Consider the following 21,017-nt stretch of genomic DNA (forward strand, 5'->3'; position numbering starts at 1 on the left):
CCGAGTTGTGATCGACATTAGGGCACACACATTCACACGTATTCTAGCTGCTAAGATATCTATAGTCGATAGCATTCGTTGATCAACAACTCCACAACACTTGTAACCACCTTTTTGACACTAATAAAGTTGACGGTGATAGTTTTCACCGTCCGGGGGTTTTTTGTGCCGGAGATTATTATAATCATATACCAATCCGACCAAAGATTACGTTGTTAATCCTTGACCGAAGCAAATCGACCAAAGATTACGTTGTTAATTTTTGACAGAAGTAAGATTATCATAATCAAGGGTTTTTTCCCTCGTAATCACATCGCTGTGTTCATCAAGATTTCATCTATACATTCATTGTTATCATGTTAGCACTATACCTCAATTTTACGAATTTAGATACATTATCCTTAGCAGATTTTTATCCAAAACACTTGCCATGACTGATTACTTCTCAAAGTGGATAGAAGCAAAAGCTTTTGTACAAGTTAACGAAAAAGATGTGATATCCTTCATTTAAAGAAACATTATTACTAGATTTGGTATTCCTTCAGAAATTGTTTGTGACAATGGTTCCCAGATTATCGGGAAAAGAACCACTAAATATTGTGACAATTGGGTAATAAAGATGATCACGTCTACTCCAGTGCATCCTCAAGCTAATGGCCAGGCAAAATAAAGTAACAAGATCATTATCAACAATTTGAAGAAAAAGTTGGGATCCAAAAATGGGAAATGGGCTGAAGAGCTACCCTGCGTTCTTTGGGCTGACAGAACAACACCCAAGTATGCAACAGGTCAAACACCCTTCTCATTGGTGTTTGGTTCAGAAGTTGTAATCCCTACAGAAATGGTGGTTCCCACTGCCAGAACAAGCATCCGTAATCCTCAGGCCAACAATGAAATTTCTTCTCCAAAATCTAGATACTATTGATGAGATCAGAGACCTAGCTAAGATCATAATGGCAGCATATCAGCAAAGGATAGCTGGGGCATACAACAAGAATATTAGGATTCGAAGATTTCAAGAAAGAGATCTAGTTTTGAGGAAAGCTTTTTAAAATACAACAAATCCCGCAGATGGAAAGCTAGCACCTAAGTGGGAAGGCCCCTACTTGATCGAATAGGAAGCAGGAAATGGGGCATATCATCTACTTACCATGGAAGGTGACCGACTACCAAGAGCATGGAATGCCATTCATCTTAAGAAGTATTTTGTCTAGTTAGGATCATGGATCCTTAAAGGATTAAGAATCTTCAAGTTGGTAAAATTTTATTCTATTATTTATTTATTTTAGTGTTATATTACTAACTTAAGGATAATATATCCTTAACATTTATCTTTTCCAAGTTTTAAGTCACAATGCAGATTTCAATAAGAGGATCAATGACTAAGAGGTTGGCCACCTCTCCCTCACACTCAAGGTACATTGTTATTTCCTTGGCCTAGCCCACGATTAAGATGTGACCCCCGATGTTATATCTTCTAAGGTTTAAAGGTTTTCACCTTTCTTACGAATTAGAATTTCTACAATCTCGCATGTATCGCACGTTATCCAATGTATAGTTCAGGGCAGCGGGACCAGTACACGCTTAGTGGCTGACAATTTCGTTGTGTTCGGCTATATGGAGGATCCTACAATTTATGGTAGACGTATCATACCTAAGGTTTTGGCCTTTTCACGTCACTCACGTTTGGGCTAAATCCCGGTTTGGGCGAGTCCCCAGTTAACATCCATATCTTCGGGCCAGTCCCCAGTTTTTGGGCTTGTCTACAGTTCACGGGCTTGTCCCCAGTTACACGGGATTGTACCCAGTTGCACGGGCTTATCCCCAGTTTATTTGGGTTTGTCCCAGTTAATATCATAAATTATTTGCATCAGGTATGTTCAATTACAAGGATCACAGAAGGATCAACACTTATAGTAACTTAGGTCTAATTAGATCTTATGGTATGATTTCTAGTTATCATTTTACATTTACTTGGCTTAAATCTTTATAAATTCTTTTATGTAAGGATTCAGGATCCTTAATTTGTTTTTACAAGGATATTCTATCCTTAAAGCTTTTTCTTAAGAATATTTCTTAAAACTATTTATGTACTTAAACTATAACAAATATGATTTCAGAATAATAAACAACACATAAATAGTTAAAAGCTTAAGTTATTATTATTAAGTCACCCGGACTTACCAAAAATCCTTAACCCGGATTTCACCATACAAAAAGATGGACCATCCACCCGGCTTAAGCAGGTGTTACTAATTGTTCATCAAAATGCAGGGAAAATAAAGACAGGGGCATCAAAGGCTTCATCCCCATGAAAAGAGGATCCCTCCACCTTTGTTAGCCCTAAAAATTGTCTTAAGGATCATAGATCCTTTATCCTAATTACTATTGTTTATTACAGACCATAATCGGTTATCCTTGAAAACACAAACAAGCAAATAAAAACGGGCTCGGGCCTTGTCTATTCTATCCTTCATTGCCCGCTTTCGCTGCCTCCTCTTCAGCAGCTGCATCCTTCCCCGTGTCCATCACTTCAGCCTCCTGAACTCCAACGGCAGTATCAGTGCTTTCACCTGCCTCATCCTCGCCACCACCCAATGCCGCCAAGGATTGCTTCCACTGCGCTATGTGCCACGAGGATTTATCGAAGGCATGATCGTCAGCCTCATTCACCAATTTGATCCTGGCCTGGAGAACTGATTTAGCTGCCCAGATCTTTGCTTCGTTAGTGGCGTGGGTTATGTCATCCTGCATCTGAACCATGACTGTGGATGCATGATCCTCGGCTTGCTTCTTCTCCTTGGTTATCTTAGCAAGCGCCTTATCCTTTGTAGCAGCCATGGACCTCCTTTCAGACAGAGTCTCCTCATACTCCTCAACTATCTTATCGTGATAACTTTTGGCAGAGTTAACAGCCTGCACAAGAAAGTTTGACAAATTTAGAAAGATATATGATTTATAGATAAAGACTACCAGGGTCAAGGATCCTTACTGCAGTGAGCATTTCCAAGAGTTGTTTCTCAACATCGAAAGGGTTCTCTGGCTCTGAGGTATTCTTCCCTTGGATGCTCCTGACTTGGCTCGGGTCGTGACTGGGCGTGGCTCGTGCATCGGTGTGGATTTCAGAGTTTCCCAAAACATGCAGTCGATGTCTTCAAGGGAGAATTTGGATACAGACTTACCGGATTTTTGGGCACCTACAAACAGTTATTTATAGATAAGTTTTCAATTATTTTCAATTAATATTAAACGTAGGTATAAAATTTCTTACTTGACATGTTGCTAATTGACTCTGAGTTCGATTCTTGAAAAGCTTCTATGAATTTGGCTTGAAAAGTTCTAATATCAGGGTTCAACGCAAGAAACTTCTGTGCTCTCTCTTTGACTCCAGGAATTTCAGCTAACAGAGCAAAGTTATTAACTGCTTAAGAAAAACAAAGCATTAGTAGAAGAATCGAGTATCCTATCTGGGTTACCTAAGGATCCGGGATCCTACCCTTCAATATCCATCTTTTCGGTAAATCGGATCCACCCGGGATTGAGTCCCTTTTTACAAAGAAAAATTGGTTTTTCCAGAATGAACCATTCTGGGTAACCTTTGAAAAGGGAATTGGTTGACGGGGTTTTGATTTAAAAACGAAGATGTTGGAACCATGAGTAGCCAAGGTGTACAGGTATGACAACTCCGACAAGCCGAACTTGACACCTTCTTCATCGATGATCTTTTCAACGGTGTGAAGTACCCTCCACAACATGGGCATCACCTGGATGTAGCTGATTCCAGTCAAGGTGAAAAAGCTTTGGGTGAAGCTAGGAAAAGGATATCGGTAGCCTATTAGGAACGGGTGGGCCGGAAAGCAAACCCAGGTCTTGGATACACGGTCACTACGTACTGTAGAATCGAAGGGACGGAAGGTGCTGTCCGCCGGAAAAAGTGGCCGGAGTTCATCAATTTCTGGATCAGTGAACTTACAAATCTCAGAAGACAGGTAAACAAGTAAACCTTGTGGTAGGAGTTCATTCGGGTCCGATTGGCCGGAGGAAGAAGAAGAGATAGAGACAGTCGACATTAAAAGAGAGAAAATGAAAAGAGGATAGAAAGAGAGATACATGTTTGGCTGCCAAGGAAGATAGTTTTAAAAGGATTGTGACGATCACATATATAGGCGGCTAATAATACTAAGGGTTAGCGATAATAATTATCTCTGACGCATGTCTAATCATATTATTTTTGCTAGAAATTCAAATTTTAAAATGACAGTTGTTATCCATAAACAACCGCCATTTTGAGGGCAATTGTTAGGGCATAGATTTTATGCTGAGAATACTTTATCCTTATGTAGCTTGTGGATCATTTATCCTTGAGAATGTTCCAGGTTGCGAAGGATCAAGGATCATCGGTATTACTTGTTTACTAACGATTGTATTTGAGTGGTGTTGTGATTAATAGGTATAACGGCTATAAGACCTGATCTACCTAATTATACGATGTTGGACTCATTTAGCACGTGGTCAAAAGGCATGGACGCAGCAAGTGGGAGAGTGGCGGATTAATAGGACTTCTAGTTATTGTTATTTTTTATTTATAATGAGCTTATGATCAGTTAGTTAGGTTGGACACTTATCAATTCGCACACATTAGCAATACTCAGTATTCTCTCTAGCAATGCACACACTTAGCATTCGTTCTATTACTGATCATAATCTCCACCATTGTAACACCGTTTTTTATTAATAAAGTGGTGATAGACGATTTGTCATCACCCGGGGTTTTTGTGCCGGCGATCCGACCAAGATCAACGGCTTTTCCTCGCAACAAATCGTTGTGTTCTTACCTTCAATCGTTTCATAATTGTTATTATCATTCAAAGCACTAAACCTCACTTTACAAATTTGGTTACATTATCCTTGACTTATTTTTAACCAAAACACCATTACCTTAACAAGCTTAACGACTAGCTACTTGGTCTTTCGGATGATCATGTATAACTTTACTTTGAATGACGTCGAAACTTTGGATACGACACATACTTCGAGGCTCGAGAACACAGATCGGGCTCGGGAACGGACGTTGGCACGCAAATTGAGACAACTCTGGGAATGGGATTGTCCCAAATGAGAAACTCTTGGACTTGGATGTTGTAAAGTGGTCGGGTAACGATTTCGGGTGATCGGGTAGAACTTTGGTTTAAACGAGCGTCGAAGCTTTGGATACACGAAACATACTTTGCCAACTCCCGAGGGACCATTGGGAATTTCTCGAAGGTCCATTGGGTTGAACTATTGTCGAATCATCAAACACGTGTCAATTTGTGTCAGGGCAAGTCGTTTGCAACGTTGTCGACAGTCTATCACATGTCACGCGTTGGTGGATCATTATCTGTCATGTGTCAGTACGCCGTTGATTTCTTAGTCGGGTTAACAAACCCTAAGCGGACCGCCGAGAGAATGCTTGCGGTCCTCCGCCCAATCCAATTCCTAGCAGACGATCAAGAGAATGCTGACGGTCTATGGGCCAACTTTTTGAGAATTACAAACAAACCTTGAACTTTAACTTTGGCTTAATGAATGTTTTCTCCCTCAACTTTTAAATTTGTCAAAACTGACAAGAATTTTCAAGATGTTATAATGTGGATGGATCGCTTAACAAACACTAAGCTCGTTTAGTGGCAAATGGTTGTGTGCAAAAACTTGGAGTCGATTTCTAGGAGGTATTCACGCATGTTGCTAGAATCGAAACAATTCGATTGTTAATAGCATTAAACCTAAAACCTAAACTCAAGTTCAAATGAAATGGAAAAATCATTAAAAAATTATTTATTCTCCTTTCATTTCTCTCGAGACATGTCCAATTTAGAAGGGGGGAAAATACTATTTGTTTGTGTTTTCATTTCTCTCCTTTTATTTCTCTGTTTCTTTTGAAAAAGAACTTTGCAACACGACCTTTCCCATATTTCTCCTACTTCTTATCCCATCCCTTGTAAAATTAGACCCGCGACCACAGCGTAAGAATAATAATTTTTGATGTAAATATATCATGTTTTTAATATTATAAAACAGAGTTAAATATGATTTTATTGCTTGTGGTTTGACCCAAATAACCATTTTAGTCCGAAAATTTAAATTTGACATTTTGTAATAGTTTGGTTTTCGTATTAGTTAAGGTCCAATCTACTCACTCATCCAGGTATTCTGTTAATATTCCTGCTATCACCCGGGTTTATACGACCATGAACGGAGACATTCCACATTGTATAATCTTCTCAATTTATGCCTTTAACACCCTTAAACCAGAGTTTCCAATTCGGAAACTCGATTTGATACGCTTTCTTCACCACCATAATCTGAAATGGTTTGTGTTGCAACCGGATCCGTTGTTGAATACGTTTTTCCTTCAAAGGGAAAAGGAGACAACGGAATTAATGAACCAGAACCGACGTAGTTGATATGTGAACTAGAAGTTGCTAGTTGCTTTTGTAGCTTCTCGTGGCCAGAATATTCCATCTAAACTAAATGCTTAGCTGCCTACTGCTCAAATAGCGGGTGCTAACTGTTTTCAGGTTAATTGGATTCCTATACATCATTAACCGTTGTTAGATTAAGTTGGGATTGTTCATATTTACCATTCCTTTAAAAATCGCCATGTTTAATAGGATGATATGCAGATAGATAGTTTTCAAGACATCCAAAGCGAAACCGTTGCAAAACTGATGATGTGAAACAACAGTTTTTCTTGAATGATTACTAGTGAAACAGGTTATCATCATGCAAGTAAAGGAATTGTTTGAATTAACATAGTGATGCTTTGCAGCCTTGCAGGGGCCAGGGGGTATTTTAGGGAATATTGAGAATGTTGACCAAGGCTATGTTGTTTTGCATTTATACGATTAATGTTGTCCTCTGTAAAAAAAACAATGGTAGATTTGACCCAAAAAACTAAGTTTCAGATCTTATTATGGCAACTTTACTGGGCAGGTTAGTAACAAAATGATACACTTGTGTCTTTAATTAGACTTAGGGGATGTTAGCTAGCCTCTTAAAGATTCCATTAATAGGCTTCTGAAATGGTCATAAAGGTAGAGTTTGTTTGGTTACACTTCTTAATAGCTCATGAAACCTTTAAATAGTTAAGTTAAAGAGACATGCTAAATGATTTAGCTTAATCAGCCAGACCTCTTATTGATACAACACTAGATTGCCAAACAATCCCTTAAACTCACAACTTAAGCTTTGTAGGTCAACTAATCTAATGGTGTTAAACGCTACTCGGGATTCTGCTCTTATTACCTACCTATATTAGCTCCTATGAAAACAACCTTTGTCCCATCACCCATGAAATTCACAATATTTGACTAGGTGTTTATTTACACTTCACATGTCTTGTATGACAATTAGAGAAATCCTGTACACCCATGTTAGCACTATCATAAATTTGTAATGCTGACAATGGAATTAAGTGTAAAATTAGGACCAGCTTACATGATGCGCAAGTTAAAATGCAGGAGGCGTGCCTGGTGGGACCGCCTCTTGTACACAGGTAGATTTTGTGTATTAGCAGGCTATACATGTAACTTTTTAAGGTTTACATAGAATTAAATTATATATAAAATCATATGCAGAGGTTATTTGTATCTAAATTAACTAGCGCCTCTCAGCATGGTAACATTAAAACTAAAAGGGTGTTGAATAAAGATCCCAACAGTCAAGTTTTGATTTTAAATGTGATCACAATTAGCATCAAGATCAAGCAAGCTCTTTAAATAACAACAAAGGGATCAATTACCGTGAAGAATTACATAAACAATGTGCTACTTTTACAAACACATAATACAAATGTACCATGATGCTTCTTAATACAATTCAAGTCATACCAGAGCTCTCCTTCATAGTTGTGTTTCTCCATCTTTCATCCGAACACAAAGAGCTCGTGTTCGAATTCATGTCAGCCACCGCCTCCATAATCAAGCACGCCTTGCTAACACACTCCGGCAAAGCAAAAGCTGGCTGCGTTGTAGCGGCACTCACAGTGTTCTTTTTATGAAAGTTTTGAATATCCTCAAGCAACAAACTTGCATACGAAGGCGGACTCGGACTTAGACTCGGACTAGGTTCAAAAACTGGCACCAGGTTCATGTCTAGGTCCCGAGATAGCCTTCGTGTTCGTTTAGTATCACGGGGGCGTGCAGATCTACCAGCATTGTTGTCAATCTCCACCAGTGACTTCCGCCTATACGCCGCCTCTCGGCTGCTGTTACTTTCCTGGTCTTGACTTGTATCATCACTGAAAACCCTTATTCGGGCCGGAGACACGTTTCGCTTAACATGAATTCTCTTAACCGGACCAACAGCAGCCGCCGGTTGTTGGACACCTACATTGGTAGTCTTATCAGTGGGCGGGACCGAAACCATTTTAGCGGGTCGATTGGGGGGCGGATTAAGATTTTTACAACTAAAAGGCGATTGGGATCTTCTACTAGGAGATATGCTTATTCTTCTTTCTTTACTGTTGGATCTTCTAGAAGGGGATATGCTTATTCTCCTTTCTTTACTATTACACCTTCTACTCGACGAAACCCTAAATTCCTGCTGCTGCGGGTGACCATCCAGTGCATCATCAACATCCACGTCAGCAATTGTATTGCAGTCTGAATTGGAACGAGAGCGGCGTCTTCGGTAACTAGGGTTTTGAGTACCGTTGGAACTGTTCCGGCTGAGCGTGTGGCATTGTACGAGGACTGAGTCGTTGGTGAAACTGGGGGTTCGGAGGCTAAGGGGGTTTTTGTCGGATTCTTGGTCAATGTCGTGACTGACTCGGTGTTTGATGACGAATAACTCTTTTTTGACGTCATTGGGTGGTGGGTGGTCGTGGGTTGCCGGCGTGAGAGCAGCGGTGGTGTTGGTCTTCTTGCTGAAACAAGAACCCATTGAAGAAGAAGAAGAAGGGATGAGGGGTTAGGTTAGGTTTGTTTTGAAATTTTGAATTTCGATGGTGGAAAACTGAAAATGAATGATGCACTGTTAATATTTTTAATATAATATATGTGCAACATTTTATGTAAACTCGTTTCTTTGGTGTTTTCTATAAAGAAATTTGATAAAACAAAATCTCGAACACAGTCACTCACCATTAGTTTCTTCTGTACTCTTTTATTTATACTTTTGTTGATGTTCGGTATTTTAACATAAATAAAAAAAATGCATCTATACAAAGAATATTCTTAAATGGAATCATTTAGAGCTTTATATTTATAACATATTAACATGTTCAGTTTTAAGTGGAACTTTGTAGTTTATTGTTATAAATGAAACACTTATTATCAGTGACGAAGCTTATTAGACGAAAAGGCATGTGGGGTTAATACGGATTCATTCAGATTCAATATGTATAAAAGTTTTCATAAACATGGGTGTCGTCTTGCTGCCGGGCTCAAAATTTTAAGACTAATAACATGTAAACTTACACTACTGAACAAAGAAACAGGAGAAGAGAGTGGGGGACCCGGGCCTAATGGAAGCTCCGTTCATGCTTACTGTTTTAGGTTAACTATGCAATTAATTAGATACTTTTAGAACGTAAGTGTAAACTCAAAATGAATGTAATAATGTGTTGAAAAAAAGGATAAACTTGATTGATATTGATGGTCATTATACACCAGTACAAGAAATGAAACCAACTATGGAACAAACATTTTGATATCTATATCACACACTTTTTTCATTTTCTTACTGGCTATTACAAAATCATACCTAGAAATGGGATCATCCATGTGTTGAGAGCCATTTATCAACTTTAACATTAGTCGATCTCGACAGAAACTTCATGCAAATAGGAGGATTAACACCCGCCAAAGCCAGTATCGAACTCGGTAACGTCCATATCCCATCCCCGCAAATCAAACCCGAAGCAACAGCAGGCCCGAACGCAGCCGCTTTCGCCTTATTAACCTTGGACCAGATAAACAGTATCAAACTCCCAACACACATATCAATCGCAAAGTACCCTCCGATATAGAACGGAATAGCCATCGCCATAGGAATCGGAATAAACCGAGCCCGATTCTTCCCCAACATATCCCTAACCCCATTAACCGCAATCGCAAACGCAAAGAATATATAACAGAGTGTTAGGCATTTTCGAGGCAATGTCGAGAACCCTTCGACACCCAAAATCGCCATGTTTCGGTATATCTGCGCGTACGGTGAAGGGTACTCGGACCCGGGCATCCCGAGGTCGTCAAACGCGTTGTAAAACAACCAGAACACACATGGGGAGATAATGCAGCCCATCGCAGTCCCGATCACTTGGCTCACGAACATGGACCGGGGTGAAGCTAATGTCATGTAACCGGTTTTGAAGTCCTGGGATAGGTCAGATGCGGTCGAGACAATATTCATCATGACCCCACACGCGGCTAGCCCAGCTAACACGCCCCCGTTTGAACTGCCAGCCCAGGCTCCGATAACAAAGATCGCAAGCTTCCCGTAGGTTGATGCTAAGGACCAGTCGGTTAACCCGCATCCATAAGCGTTGCAAAACGCTAAAGCAGGGGCAAATACGTAAATAGCAGCAATGTAGTACCATTTGAGTTGGTGGAAGATGTGTGGGAGAGTGACAACAGAGGCGATGGCGATAGTTAAGTAGCCAGCGATTGCGATCCACGTGGGGATTTGGTCTTTGAGAAAGAGACGGGTGCGTTTTTGGTCGTCATAAGAAAGGGAAGGAAGATCAGGCGATGAGTTGCCGGTGATAGGGTCCGCTTTCGTTTTCTCTTGAGTGAACTGGTGGTATAAGCCAAATAAAGTGTGACCGAGGACTTTAATAAAGTTGTAGAGTCCGTCACCTAGGATCATGGCTATACCAATAAATACCTGCAAATCATATTAAGTGTAAATGTAAATATACTGCATGAACTTAACATAAAATCCGCGAGTTTAGATGTGGTCTAAATGTGCTTGGGTCGAATTGGCAAACCAGGGGTGTGCGTCTTGTGGAAACCGGACATGACCAAGCCCAAAATTTCTAGGAAATCATAATCGAAGACTGGACCAATATACCAAAAATGCTTAATTGGTCTCGCACGTGTTAAGACCAAATATTAATTTCTTTGGCTAAAATGATTCTAATTTTGGTTTTTGCCTAGGCTAGATCAAACCAAATTGCACACCATAATTAAGATCAGCAACTGAACTGAAAAGGCTTAATCAGGCCGGGTCGGGTACTCCAGATACACGAGCCAACCAGAATCTTGCTCAACCCTAACACGAACACATTCATCTGAAAATGCTTATTTATAGGTTTTAAAAAATGTGTTTTTATATGTTATGATTCAAACTGCTTAGGAATTGAAGGCGAAAGATAAAAAAGTAATGAAGATAAGATTTTGTGCCTCATTAATACTTCTGAATGTAATTGTTTTATACACATTTGTGTTTTTTTACTGTAAATTTGTAAGTTAAAAGTGTTACACTGCAAAATATATCAATTTTCTAGGTTAAACAGGTTGTTTAACACAATTTTTGGGTTGGTCTTGCAAACAAGACTGCGTTATTATCTCTGGTTAAAACATAAATGAAGAATTAGAAACAAGAATATATGACTTTACCCTGTAACCTTGCAAGCCATGAAGACTACTAGATGGGATATCTGCTGGATACCAATCGCCCTTTTTTTCGCTTATGAGAGGCCACATTATACCCCATGAAAGAATTGCTCCGACCAGTAACGATACGTTGATAAGATAAGGACAGATCATCCCCACGCCAACATAAGTCGCAGAAAAATCAAAATAAAACCTGTGTTAAACGCCAGAAGTTAAAGAAGTTGATTACAAAGAAACACCAAGGAGCAATGCAAATGCAGGTAAAAAATAAGATAAGACATACTTGTTTTCAAATGCCTTAAGACCGAGTGTCGGGAAGTTTGCAAATCCACAATCGTCTCCGCCTGTAAAGAACCACTGAAAGAAACCCCATAGGAAACTGAAGGAGAAGAATTTTCCTAAAGTTCTAACTTGTTTCCTGTAATGACAATTAAATAAACAATTAATAGATCAAGAAAATGATGATGATGATAATGGGCATAATCATACTTGGCTAGTTTGGCACCCTGTGGGGTATGGAAGCTGTTAATAAGATGAGCGGTTGCAGTGCCACTTGGATAAATCAATTTGAAGTCAATGATCATGATCTGCATAAAGTATAGAAACGTTACAATCAATAAACGGAGTGACAAGGAAAGACTAATGTGAAACGAAAGATATGTAAGGCGTACTTTGCGAAGAGGGACGACAGAAAAGAGTCCGAGGAAGCTAACAACAAAAAGAAAAGCAATCATCCATCCAAGAGAAGGGTTCTTGATGTTCTGTTCTGCATTTGCTTCATTTGATTGCTTAGCAATTATTTCACTCATCCCAAATAAGTAACTACCAAACCCTCCTGTTAAAAATGACAGTTGCAAGTTATTCATCACTTCACATTACATTGGTTAATGTTCATGTAATTGGTTGAGAACCTTTAAATTTGAATTTGAATCTGAATCAAACTAAAAACAAGCCGAATTTGAACTCCAAGTATATATTTGATATATATAAAGATACTAAGACAGGGGAAGATCTATTCAAACAGATTATTGTGAGAATATTATAGAAAATAATTAACCATTATTTTTCCGATCCTAAAAGGGAAAACTTCATAGATTAGTAACAAACTTTAACCATTGTATCAATTGGGTTACTCTAACTTTATATGTTTCAATTAAGTTACTCACAAACTTTTTTTGTCTCAATTAGTTTACTCATAAACGTTTATTTATTTATTTATTTTGTCTCAATTAGATTATATGATGAATTACATGTTATCTTTTTGAATTGCTATATCATTTTTTTGAACGGCTAATTATTATATCATATGACTAAATTAATGTTAGATGAATTTAATTTATATTTTAGAAGTTTAACCATACATCTAAGTTTAAATGATGAAAAATTAATTAGTGTATGAAATTTAAAAACTAAAAATATTTTAATAAAAACAAAAGTATTCTAATAATAACAAAATTAAAATATGGTGCTTTTCGAGAAAACAAACAAAACGTAACTTTTTTTTATTTTTATAATTAATTTTTTTTTTTTTGATGATAAAGGGATTCATTCATATAATAAATTTTTTTTTTGGAATTTAAAGATCATTTTTCATTATATAGAAACATAGATATTACATCAACATATCAGGTAGGCGGGCAACAAGCTGCGCCGCCATCCCTTTCTGAATTGCAAACCCTAACCTGTTAAAGACATACCCCTGCCCCATTTGTGTCGACACATTGCTATGCACAACCCGTTGGACCCTGGTTAGGAAACGAATAGCTTCCGGTGCCAAGTAGCCAAAGATATCAAAAGCCAGAGGAACAAAAACATGTTGGTTCTCTTCGCAGGCTTTAACATGTTTCTCCACCTTCTTCGTTTCAGCCCTTTTCATTGTTTGCTCAGCTACAAACCCATTATCCCTCAAACCAGCTAAAGGAGATACCCCTATGAGGTCAACACAAGCGTGTTTCCCCCAGCCCAACCAAAGGCGAGCAAATCTGCCGGTCGTAGAGTGGATCTCCCTTCCGTGGGGACTGTAAGGAAGTTTACGGGGGCTTCCTTTTTAGCTGATATCCCAACTCGCCTTAAGATGTCCCAAAGAACGTCCCGCACCCAATCATGTCGGTATTTGAACCCAGGCATCTCCTTGCAATGAACCGCATGCTCTCTGAATTTATCCAGGCAAGCCTTACGGCAGATCGGACATGTTTCGTATTCTACGTACATTGGGACCATCAAACGGTACTTAAGAATGGCCCTATACTCGACCGCAGACATTCTTTGACCCAAGCCATCAATCGGGATAACGGTCAGAAAATCTTGGGCATGAGGACCTTGTAAGCATTCAATAACCGCCTTCTGTCGGAGGGACAATCCAAAAACTTCTCCCAGGCTCTGAGCGATTTTGCCAAAAAGGGCATTCGCCAAAGTTTTTTGAGGCTTTGGTGGGGCGGTGTCTTTATTAGAGAAACCGCCAATGTCAAAGTCTGGGAGAGCGCCATTTAGGAGTTCCAGGGCCTGCACGTAGTCTGAGTCCAGGTCGACAGCTCCGCTATTCTTTAAGATGAGATTCTGTAGCTTCCAAGACTGAGCCCTCGACGCTACAAAAGCGTAAACCCCAACATCATGAGCCGAAAGAAGGCCTAAACCCCCCCAAGCGCATCGGTAAAGATGCAAGTCGCCACTGAAGATCACCAAAGAACAGGCCTCCACATACAACTATGTCTTCGATGGCTTCTCGAAGCCCTTATCAAAACAGGATACCGCATCATCCATCATATGGGGGTGGCATGTTCGTAACCCAAAAAGCAACTTAGCAACCCCAATGCAAGACCTAAGCAGGAGGAGTTCGCTCTGGGGATCCCTAAGGCAAGGTAAGAGTTTCATAAGATCAACCGCACGAGATGCTCTCCGCCTCGCCAACTCCTTAATAAAGTAGGGATCTCGACTAACAGCCCCTCCAAGGAGCTTTACCCCTCTCTCTGGTCTACCAATCCCACTAGGGAAAAACCCATCTTTAACTTTCACTTCATTACACGTTGGCCAAAAAACCTCGGTTTTCTTAATATTAAGTTGAAGCCTCAATGATGGCCCTTCCGAGCTGATAATGTCTAGGGCTTTAGCGACTTCGTTGGCACCACCAATAATAGTCCCATCATCCAAGTACCAAGCATGAAATGGGAGGTTACAGCCATTTTGTACCCGGAGAACAAGAGGGAGGAGGGGCCCAAGGGGGTCTCCCTGCTGAACCCCAGTAGTAGCCCCTACACAGTCATCACCAACGTACAACCTAGCCGGCTGGGCATAAAGGAACTGAACCCATAGATAGATAGACGGGCAATGATGATGAACCTCCCGGAGAAGGGCCGTGCGGTCGACCATATTGAAGGCGTTGGAGAAGTCCACGGTAAGCATAGCTAAAGAACCGTCCGCGTGAAATGAGTTAAGAAACCGGTTCGCGCTGTGAAGCACCGCCTCTGACCCATTAGGGGTCCCAACCCCAAACTGAAAGTCCCCTAAATACTGAGTCATTTCCTTCCCAACCATCTTCATAGCCACTTTAGAAACCAACCTACGCCAGATAGCCCCCACAGCAATGGGCCGAATTCCATTATCCGGCTTTAATAAAGGGGTAAGGGGGGCCGAAGCAATAAACTTAGCGAGCACCTTTGGGCACAGACCCCCTAGCCATAAGTTGACGACTTCAGTGATGGCTGAGAGCAGACCCATGGAAGTCACTGATCTCTCACCACTAAGAGTGTCCAACAAGTGTTGCGCCCGCATCCCGTCTCTCCCGCATGAGGTCCCTTTAGGAAATGATCGGATACATCTAATCACACAGTCCCCATCCACCGAGAGAGTAGGCAGGGTGACAGAGCTAGAACGCAAGGACGGAGGCGGCACCACTGGGTGTTTATCAATGAGGGCTTTCATGGTTGAATCTCCGAGAGGGGCAACCCCACTTGAGCATAATACCTCGACGGCAGCTGTGAAATGACCATCCCTGACTTTCCTGAGACATTGTTTAATATTGAGGTTTTTTTCAGAATCCTCCTCCCCTCCCACCTCTCTTTTAGAAAAAGTGTTTCCCCCCACGTTATCAAAGTGAGAAAGAACCAAGTCAGTAAAACCAGATCCATCTTTCCATACCGCAAGTGCTTGCTGAATGCTACTACATTACAAAGACTTTCGATTCCTTTTTTCATTTAATTTATCAATTTCTTTAATAAAAAAAATCAATGTCACTAATTTTAAATTCCTATCATCGATCCACATCACCGTTGACAATTTTTTAAATGAAAAATATGTCACGTTAGCATAATTATCTACCTAAATGATAAAAAAAACGTATAACTAGTACATAGGTGAAATTTGAGTGATCTAAATGAGACAAAAAAAAATGGTAAGTAACCTAATTGAGACAAAAAAAAGTTTGCAAGTAACATAATTAAAACAAATATAGTTTCAGCAACCTAATTGGTGCAATTATGAAAGTTTGTGTATTCTATAAAGTTCCCGTCTTAAAAATATTGAATTGAAAGGAAACTAGAAAATAAAAATAATTTAAATATATGTCTTTCTTCATAAATAATCATAATCAAAGACATGGAAAATTCCACTTAATTTTTTCTTTATGTATGTAAGTGGAATTATCAATAAAAGATTTAAGTTTCTCTTTTTGTATGTAACCTACACATTTTTAGGTAAACAGTACAAAATGTTGAATTTTTCCATGTCTTTGATTATGATTATTATTATTTCAAGTAAGTGGAATTTCTCAGGTTCACATATCAGATTGCCAGCTCAGGGATACTGTTTATAAGTCGAGCATGGGCCATTATACCACCACGCTCCAATTATAGGGAGAATCAAAAGTTTTTGATATTTATAATTTTCTTGATGGTGACACAAACACCCCCACAAGGCCACAAGAAATAAATTAATAATTTTCTTTTTATTTAAAACACCCCTAAAGGAGCAGGGGTACGTCTTTAGCAGGTTAGGGTTTGCAATTCAGAAAGGGATGGCGGCGCAGCTTGTTGCCCGCCTACCTGCTATGTTGATGTAATATCTATGTTTCTATATAATGAGAAAAGAATAAAACTAAGAAACGTTTTTTAAGGTCTATTTCTTCTAAGGTATATCCCGGATGATCTTTATCCCAGTTTCATATTATTTCATTCTTTCCAATAATGATTTTAGAACATGTTGCAAACTGAAACCTAAAATCACTTCAATGTTAAATTAAGGTGATTTACATATCTTAATATTTGTAGAAACAATAAATATTTTGATCGAAGGTTTAGATCAGATCAATCCTATATGTTTCCTAACTAGCAGTTTTACTATTGTCATTACTAACTTTCATTTTCGTTGCCAAATGCAATCTCGCTCTAACAGAAAGTTGAATGCTCTGCTCCTAACTAGTATTTATATCGTTTCGGACTTTCAAAACAATTTATAAAATTCTGGTTGAGATCAAAATTACTCAACTGTTAATATCAAATGTAAAGTGTATTTGTTCTATTTATTCTAGTATTGTGTATATGAAATTTTGTAAGGATCAAGCTAAATTACAAGAATTATTGAGGCAAGTATATATGTGAGTGTATGAGTATGACAGACACTGTCGACTCACGAGTGGAGTTGGAAAATTACATGTCAACTGAATGATCAAATGTGAACCACACGATTAACACCCCGATTTCAAGCCTGTTTTTGTGCTAGACCCCACACAACTTGTACGTGGACAGCTTCATCAGAAATTTCCAAGAGGTAATAATTTAACAATTATTGCAAATTAGGCAAGAAATAGGTTATAGTATACTAGATAAGAGTTTCATTATAAAATATAACTATGAATATGATACCATTTTCATTACATATAATGTTGTAAATAGATACATATAAAAAATGATTGATAAATATAATAAATGATCTCAAAAAGTAAAATAAAATAAGTTAGATTGTTGTATTAATATTACTATGTTGACATGTTTATGAAATACTGATGTCATGATTTTAGGAAATAGTGGTGTCACGATACTTTGCTTTATTGAACATAAAAAGTGGCATGTATGTTGTAGTGTATTCTATCTTTCTTACTTGACTCATTAACATAAAATATAGACACTAACAGATAACCCAAGAACCAGAAGGTGGTAGTGTCTATCTAGATTATCAGATTGACTATTTTTAAATATATGTTATTCAAAGGTCATTTCACTGTGAAAATCCAAAGAATCCAAAGACCAGGGTATAGTATAAGAGTAACATAGTATAAGTACAAAAGTATGGGGTGTATAAAAGTAGTTCATTTTTATAAAAAATAATAAATAGTAAGGATAACTATGACGATTATAATTATTAACATATTAAATAATTAAGAAACTTCAATTTAAAACAGTTATTACGAAAGCGACTAATTAGTTGGGAAGCGAAGTGATCACTTAATTCATGTCCCTGTTTATGGGAACGAAATTCGGGTTCAAAATGTGTGGGAAATCATGTGATTATTTTAAAGCAAATACGATAAATAAATAAATAAATAAAATCTCCCTTGACAAAAAAATAAAATCGTGACACAAAAAATAAAGTATTAGTTTTTTCATAAGTAATAGTTTTTATAGTTTAATTGATTTAAATGAAAAATAATTTGATTTCTAAAATACTTAAGTGTGAGTATTTTATTTCAAATAAACTTAAATGGAGTTATAAAATTTAGTTATTATTTAGCATAACCTTCTTTCTCCACAGTCCTCGGTTTGTCTCCTACTTCATATTAAACTTTAAAAATAACTATAAATAGTAATCACGTTTTATATGTATTCTATTTAACTTATTATGAAATTACCTTATCAAAACAACAATGAAACTTCAATATTCATCAATTTCTAGAAACATCATCACTTTATAACTTTTGTAAGCATTTGTTGAATGAGGTTTTAGGTTCAAAAGGACTATTATAAAGATTAGGTACCAAACTATAATTTCCAAATAAATAAAGAATTACAGATAGATACCAGACTCACATAATTATTGATGCTTTAAGTTATTATTGGTTGGACGGTATTTAAGATCTATACTATTCAAATTACTTAAAAATAACCAGGGACGGTTAAAAACTGGTGTCACATGTAAATTAATAAAACGCAAAACACAACATACCAGAGAAGGCGATGCCGGAAGTAGCAACAACGCACGTCTGAATAACCGTATTCTCTTGTCTGGTAAATGGCTGATTCAACATGCCAGATTTCTCGAGGAACTTGGTCCAGGTCTTGACGAAGAAGAAGCCTAAGAGACCGGCGGAGACGTTCAAGGAGGGTATGATTCCGGTTGTAAGGTTAAGCTTCATAACAATGAAGGTGAAGAGAATCCCCAAAATAAAACTCACCACGAATGCGCGGAGAGTGAGCTGCTTCCGCCACGGTGGAACCTTCTTACTCTCGAATATTCGCTCCACGGAGTCGTAGTCAGTCGTCGAGGAGCTGTTTCTTTTCGTTCCGCTTCCGTTCTGCATATCAGTATCATCTTCTTGTTGTTCAGTGATTCGATCCATGAGTAGTAGTGGAATGAATTGGAGGTGGATTGACGGAGGAATGGAATCTGGATACAATGATTCAATCAAATGGGAGTAGGAACGTGATGGGTCGTAATGTGTGAATCCGTTCCGTTGAATATGGAGGAGGAGGAGATATTTGTGTTTTATTGGAATCCAAAACAACCAATTATTATTATTATTATTATTATTATTATTTATTAAGCTATGTAGGGCCACAGGGGCTAGTGGAGGTTTCATCACTTAGAGCATCTACAACAAGAATATATAAACCGTCATTCATCGTCACATCATATTTAAAACTTATCTCAAAAACATTATTTTCTTCCATAACAACAAACCTTTACAAACCCTATTAAAATAATGTTAAATATGTATATATATATAATATATGTGTGTGTGCATGTGAGAGGGAATGTCACATCACTAGTTCTTTGCAACTTTGTTGAGAATGACTTCATATCCAAAATCTTTACTCCACAACAAAGAAGTTTGTGTTCTTAAAGTTTGTCCATAGTCTAGGGAAAAGAAGCTTGTTGTGGATGCTCTTATGCCTGGTAATCCTTTTAAAAGGGGGACTAGAAATAAAGGTTTAACTGGCTAGATCATGCATAGTGTGGCGCTTTCCCACCCCATAGAGCCCTTAAATTGTTGAGAACATCGCCCTCGGAGCGCTTTAGGCGCTAGGTGGGGGTGTTTGGGGGGGGGGGGGTGTTCCCACATAGCGTCAGATTGGGGGAAAATGGTGGAAGTTGATTGGTTATTGGTTTATTTGTTTTTTAATAAAATAATAATAAGGTAATTATTTGAATGGGCTTTATCTATTACACCAATTTTAGCCAAAAAGCCTCTATGGTGACGTGGTGCCACATGGTGCAAAACTCCCACATAAGGGATCCATCCATTCCACATGGTCTTACAAGTTTATCAATCAGTCCGATATATTGGTAATTAACTAAGTTGAACTTTTTTGGTTTGGGCTTAAGTATTTCATTATGGTGTATAGGGTTAGATATAAATGTCAAGGGGTTATAAGATAGTTGGCCATAAGTTTGGTGGTTGAACATAAATATTAAATAGTTGGATATAAATTGAATGTAGTTTTCAAAGTGGCCAACTAATATTATTGGCGGGCCACGGTCCCCACCATGTTTCTCGTTCGGTTGTGTATTTTTTTCGGAAAAATTTAAAATATATATACATGTATTGAGTTCGGCTCAGTCAAGTCATTTGAGTTCGACCCATCCATATTATATGGACATGGGCCAGCCTTGAATTTTTTTGTTAAAAAAAATAAGTTTGTTTAAAGCCAAAAAAAGAGAAATCGTTTATGAAAAACAAGAAGATAATGAAAGGCTAAAAAACAAAACTCCATAAAACCAAAACCAAGCCTAAGCCCAAATATATTTTTTAACAAAAAAAACGTTTAGCCCAAAATCCAACACTACCATCTGGTCAATGTTCAAACACAAAAACAAACGGAGTTTCCACTGTGTGATGGTCGTTGTGCGACTTACTAACTTGTGGGGTTCGGCACAAAAGTCAAAACTGAAGCTAAGAACCAAGCAGGTGAATTTGTGAAATGGTTTGGGTGTGAAATAGATTAATCGATTGATTGGGCACTGTCGCTATCTACTAAGGCCTGAGGTTCGGAACCAACTCGTGTGGGATTGAAATCGATTAATCGAAACAGTCAACAGAAGCAAGTAGAGACCGGGTTCGGCAATTCGCATTTCACCATTTTGTATTTCTTTTAATTTGGTAAGCTAGGGTTTGGAATTATTGTTTGACCCGACCTAAACCGGATGCCGACCAGAAACATAGAAGTAAGAAAAAAATTTGGGTCTTGTGACTTTCGGCCCATCCATACT

At 38.3% G+C, this 21,017-nt stretch overlaps 2 protein-coding genes across 2 annotated transcripts; both read right to left on the bottom strand.

Annotated features, from left to right (window-relative positions):
* Window positions 1-7,716: 7,716 nt before the first annotated feature.
* On the bottom strand, window positions 7,717-9,005 carry LOC143599587 (uncharacterized). Its single transcript, XM_077077502.1, has one exon. The coding sequence runs from the start codon at window positions 8,923-8,925 to the stop codon at window positions 7,861-7,863; it is 1,065 nt and encodes a 354-aa protein (XP_076933617.1). The 5' UTR covers window positions 8,926-9,005; the 3' UTR covers window positions 7,717-7,860.
* Window positions 9,006-9,759: 754 nt separating this feature from the next.
* On the bottom strand, window positions 9,760-19,278 carry LOC143599579 (putative metal-nicotianamine transporter YSL7). Its single transcript, XM_077077495.1, has 6 exons — window positions 18,753-19,278; window positions 12,272-12,435; window positions 12,090-12,187; window positions 11,884-12,018; window positions 11,604-11,793; window positions 9,760-10,869 (listed from the first exon to the last, which is right to left on the bottom strand). Exons 1-6 carry the CDS (start codon window positions 19,144-19,146, stop codon window positions 9,760-9,762), a joined length of 2,091 nt encoding a protein of 696 aa, XP_076933610.1. The 5' UTR covers window positions 19,147-19,278.
* Between the last annotated feature and the right edge of the window lie 1,739 nt (window positions 19,279-21,017).

This window comes from Bidens hawaiensis, unplaced genomic scaffold (assembly GCF_021521415.1).
Source record: "Bidens hawaiensis isolate Kalapana, Puna unplaced genomic scaffold, B.hawaiensis_p1.1 tig00001920_1, whole genome shotgun sequence".
Classification (NCBI taxonomy): Eukaryota; Viridiplantae; Streptophyta; class Magnoliopsida; order Asterales; family Asteraceae; genus Bidens; species Bidens hawaiensis.